The following is a 5,064-nucleotide window of genomic DNA, read 5'->3' as shown; positions in this document are numbered from 1 at the left end:
GGGCCCCCCGGCCGTCAAAAGGCGAGGTTTTCACGCTGCTACTGGGCCCTGCCCGCGCTTCGTCACTGCCACAACGGAGCGGGGTGTGGTGGGGAGCCTGGACTGGTCTTTAACCCTGCCGCGGGGATGAAGGGAAAGGGCATCTTTATGCCTCGGCATAGTTCTGCTGCCGTCCCATTTTCCTTCAAAAGTCACCATTTTGTTTACTTCTATTAAAGGAGGTTTCTCCTTTCCTAAAGAATTTCCATCCGTTTTGGGGGAGGGGGAAGGCCCCCCAGGGTCCCTTCAGGGGGTCCCACCAGGTACCCATCGAGCCTCAAGTGGTGCCGGCTTCCGGGGGCAGCTGCATGTGCCATGGTCTCGGTGCAGAATAGCCCCGCTCCCTTTAGCAGAGGGGAGAGGAGATTAAAACCCTGCACCGTAACCCTGCCTTTCTATCCCCGGCAAAATGCATGTGATCAGTGAAGTGCATACAAAATACACAGGGCAGAGTTACAGGCAAGTGTTAGCCATGGATACGTACATCAGTGGCCTTCTTCTCAGCCTGCTCCAGTTTCTCCTGGGCATCTTTGAGAGCCTCTGAGTACTTATCCAGCTCATCTTCAGTTCCTTTCAACTTCTTCTGCAGAGCTACCAGCTCATCCTCTACCTTTCAAGAGAAAGAAATCCCAAAGTGAGCATACTGTTGTAGTATCAGTTACAGTTTAATATGATAAAACCACTCTTTACTATTAGTTTTAACCCAATATAGCACACAAAAAGTCACAAAAGACCAGATCAAAGTTCTGCTGGTGAGAGTAGTCTGAGAATGACTGGTAGCAGTTGCCAGGGAAAGATCATTAAAAACGTGTCATCCTTGAACAACATTCCCTGCCAGCACACACACAGGATCTGTTTTAATACAGAACTTGGTATAAGCCCTTTTTCACCTCATTCTTATTTTGGACTCCCTGCAGCAGTTTTGCAGTGTAATTATAGATGTTTTTAAATTATGTCCTTGTGTTTCTTCTAACTCTACTACCTGGTGATTTTTCAGGAAACTATTCAACTCCTGTACAGCTGGGAAAAAAATTAGTGGTCCTTCCTTAAGGATCTTTGTGCGTGGTTCAGGACACTTCAACCCAAATGAGATACTCTGGATGTGGGAGGGAACAGGGCTGGCCTTGCTATAGGTGGGACTCGGGGACCTCGGGAGGTCCCTCCCAGCCTGGACTATTCTCTAACTGTGGCCCAACACGATACGCTTCATTACGCCATGAGGCTCAGACTCCTCCATACCATATAAATCCATATTGTTCACTAGAATGGTGCTATTTATAACCTGCTGGGAGACTGTTTAATCACAAACTGTCTCATGCTCCCTGAAGAATTCACGTTATCAAAGGCTTGCTGCTGATAAGGGTGGGCCTGCAAACCCATCTGCTCCATTCTTCCATTTGCAACACAAAACAGCTCAGTCTGTTGAGACACTGATTTATCCATTTAGCTCCAGCTTCACAGAAATTTACTCTATCAAAATAGTTTGTGTTTTGGTGTACTTCCTTAATTTTAGTTTCACTGATAGTTTTAAAGACATTTTTGGTAGTGCTATTCTGGAATGTTGTTATATTGCAGAGAGTAACCAGACAGTGTGAGAGAACTGCAAACCTTGCTTGGATGTTCTAACAGAGGGACAGTGAGCAGCATGAAGCTGATGCTGGCTTTGTGTATGAATATTAAAATAACTATTTGAGTGCTGTGCCCACATTAAAAAAAAAAGCTGAAAATTTTGAGACAATTCAGAAAAGAGGAGTAAGATCAAAGATTTATTTTTCTAAAGAAGAAGAAATATTAGGCCAGATGAATGCTTGTAACATATTAGAGCAGTGTGGAAGATGTAGAAGCAGCCAAATTTAGAGAACATAAAAAGGAAAGATGTGGTACTTTTACAAGAAGTTCTGTAAAAACTTGAGTGTAGTCAGCTAACATTTCAAGATCATTCTGGAAATACTAAAGCCCAAATAGGAGACAGACACCCAGAATAAAAACAGTGGAAAGCAAAAGAATATGAAAATGTTATCACTAGAATTCAGTTAAAAGAAAAGCATTCAAATTAAGGTATTTTTCATTATTCTTGGCAAAAAAAAAAATAAGAGAACATATCTTCTGTTGAGTCTGGGCTGACACCTCTAAGGGGCACTCTCTGCACCAAGAACTTGAAGTGAACTTTATTAATTCGCTTCAAGGAGAGGCTTAATTAATGTTTAGACACAGCCGACTCTATTAGGACTAGTCCTACAGGTGTCAAGGTTTACAGCTTGATTTTAAGTATGTGAAGGCCTTTTTGCATGGAATCAAAGCATGAGAAAATTAGGACAATTATGTAAGATTCAAGAAAACTTAGACAAAGTACTGTTAATAATCTGTGGATGGTATTAATTTTGGCAAGAGTGAGATGGCTGAGAAGTTACAGCCTAGTCCTGGCTGTACAAGCATAACAAAAAGGCAAAAAACTTCAAAAGAAGATTAACAGAAAACTGACTTCAAATTATTTTGCTTTCTGAATCAGAACATTGCCACACAGTATTTTGTTACATTTATTTCCACAACACACACACCACCACTGATTTTATTTCCACTTACCTGCTTGCATTTGTCCTCAGCTGCCTTCTTATCCGTCTCAGCCTGTTCTGCTCTGTCAATGGCATTCTCCTTGTCTAACTTCAACATCTGCATCTTTTTCTTGATAGCTTCCATTCTTGCTCAAGGATAGGCTTGATCTGTCACGCAACTAAAAGAATCTGATGAGTAAAATTTTAGATTTTTAACAGCTTGGACAAAGAAAGAAGTTGTACTCAAGCAAGTCACAGGGAAAATGAGCTACAAGTGGTTGTAGAGAGCTTTAAACCCAGAGCCCCCTGGACAAAACCCAGATCTACTGGCCTCTTCTCCGGTGTTCCATGCACAGCCTTTCTAAGGAATGAGCTGGAACAGATTCACTGGAGGAATCTTCACCACTCCATCTCCTTATTTGGGTCCTGTTTTCTTAAAGAGAAAACTGTTTCCATTTTTAAGCTTCTGACAGAAGCAAAAGTGTTGACATATGAACACATGCTTGAAGAAAAGCTGATTAGCTCCCCTTTGTGTGTGCAGAGCAGTTAACAAACCCAGCAGATCTGTGGGGATGGCCTGCCTTCCTGGAATAATGGCATAAGGCTAATGAAGGGAAGGATCTCTTTAGATCATTCCAAAATAAATCCATACATAAAATAAATAAATAATTATAAAAAAAATCTATGCTTAAGAGGTAGCTAAATTTAAGTTATAAAAAGATGCAGGATATGAGACAGCAGAGGTTTTTGCTGTAAAAATAAGCACTGGTGTTAAGGAACTAGCTATAATGTGTGATAGTATAACACATAACAGAGCTCAAATTTAGATGCTAAGTTCAGGCTCAAGGCAAACTCAGTGAGTTTGAATGCCTGTCCTTGAAATTTCCCTCACTAAATACTTGGGGAACTGAACAACACCTGAAGTTGCTGTCTGATGAGCACTGTAAATTATTCTTTCTGCTATGTGAGGGAGTCACCTTCACTCTGTCAGGGAAAAGCAGGCTCAGGAGTAGCTCCACTGACAGAGGACACCAAGCAGAGCATCCAACAGCCCCAGAACAAGCTCTGCTTCCTTTTGCAGCTCTATTAAACACATCCCCAAAATCATTCCACCCCTTCACATGCTCTTGCTGAGCCTCCCAGCCCAACACTGCCTTGTCCTGACTGCTCTGATGTACAGCACCTTCCAGGGCAGCCTGACAGCACTTTCTGACTTTGCTGTCCTGGGACCTGCATAGAGCCATGGAATATCCTGAGATGGGTCCCGCAGGAATCATCGTGTCCAACCCCTGGCCCTGCACAGACACCCCAGCAATCCCACCCTGTGGGAGTTGCCTGAGAGTGTTGCCCAAACACTCCTGGAGCTCTGCAGCCTTGAGGCGTGACTGTTCCCTGGGGAATATATCTGGTGCCCAACCACTCTCTGGGGGAAGAACCTTTTCTTGATATCCAGCCTTCACATTTCCCCAGTTCTTTCCCCAGTCCAGGTGCTGTTGACCACACGATGCCCCTTCCCTCCTCAGCTTTGCCGTGCTCTGCTCTCTGCAGCCCTGTGCTCCTTCCTGGGTCACTCACAGTCTGAATTCCCTGCACAACCCTTCAGTCCCTCCCTCGCAACTCCTTATAGCATTCCCAGCCGTGAGGGCACCAGGACGCTCGGCACAAGACCCAGAACTTCCCCATCCTCTGGGGTTGAGCTGGAACGGCACTGAAGGGCCTCTGGGAGAGACTTTTAAGGAAAAATCTGCCCTTTTTTGAGCTAAACGTGATGGTAAAGCAGATATAAAGCCAACACCAGCCCAATGCCTGTGGCTGGGGTAGAGTTAATTTCCTTCCCAGTGGCGGGTACAGGGCTGTGTTTTGGATTTGTTCTGAACACAGAGTTGAGAATACGGTGGTGTTTTTGTTATTGCTGAGCTTGCACAGAGCCAAGGCCTTTCCTGCCACTTATTTGCCATGCTGGGGAGGGGGCTGGGGGTCCCTGAGAGGCTGGGAAGGGACAGAGCCAGGATATTCCAGACCATTTGACATCACACTCAGGATATAAATGGGGAGGAGGAGAAGGAAATGGAGGACTTTTGGGAGTGATGGCATTTGTCTTCCCATGTCACCACTCCATGGGATAGGGCCCTGTTCTCCTGGAGGTGCAGAACACCTGCCCACAGGAAGCAGTGAATTAATCCCCTGTTTTCCTTTGCTTGTGTGCACAGCTTTTGCTTTCCCGATTAAACCGTCTTTCTTCCATCCCACGAATTCTCCAGCTTCTACCCTTCTGATTCTCCCTGATCCCACTTGTGGGTGAGCAAGTGTGTGGCTACATGGTGCTGGGGTTTAAACACGACAATGATTTACTGTTGTTTAAATCAAAACTAATCACTTTTACTAAAACCCAGCCTTCTTCCCACCGCCTGATGCCTGCCCACCGCCCCCCACCCAAGATGGCTGCCGCGAGCCCCCCCGGGCTGGGCTGCGG

The 5,064-nt window shown here is 45.1% G+C and overlaps 1 protein-coding gene across 2 annotated transcripts in view; it reads right to left on the bottom strand.

Moving 5' to 3' along the window:
• TPM4 (tropomyosin 4) overlaps positions 1 to 2,936 on the bottom strand; it is an 8,648-nt gene extending 5,712 nt beyond the window's left edge. For both annotated transcript variants that reach the window (XM_008639939.2, XM_008639940.2), the window contains exons 1-2: positions 2,623 to 2,936; positions 524 to 649 (exon numbers count right to left, since the gene is read on the bottom strand). In XM_008639939.2, coding sequence (XP_008638161.1) covers positions 524 to 649; positions 2,623 to 2,736 — 240 coding nt within the window. In that variant the 5' untranslated portion in view covers positions 2,737 to 2,936. The remainder of the gene's footprint in view (positions 1 to 523; positions 650 to 2,622) is intronic.
• Positions 2,937 to 5,064: the final 2,128 nt, after the last annotated feature.

This window comes from Corvus brachyrhynchos, unplaced genomic scaffold (assembly GCF_000691975.1).
Source record: "Corvus brachyrhynchos isolate BGI_N302 unplaced genomic scaffold, ASM69197v1 scaffold158, whole genome shotgun sequence".
Taxonomy (NCBI): domain Eukaryota; kingdom Metazoa; phylum Chordata; class Aves; order Passeriformes; family Corvidae; genus Corvus; species Corvus brachyrhynchos.
Note: the sequence above shows the minus strand (reverse complement) of the source record. Positions and strands in the feature narration are given on the sequence as shown.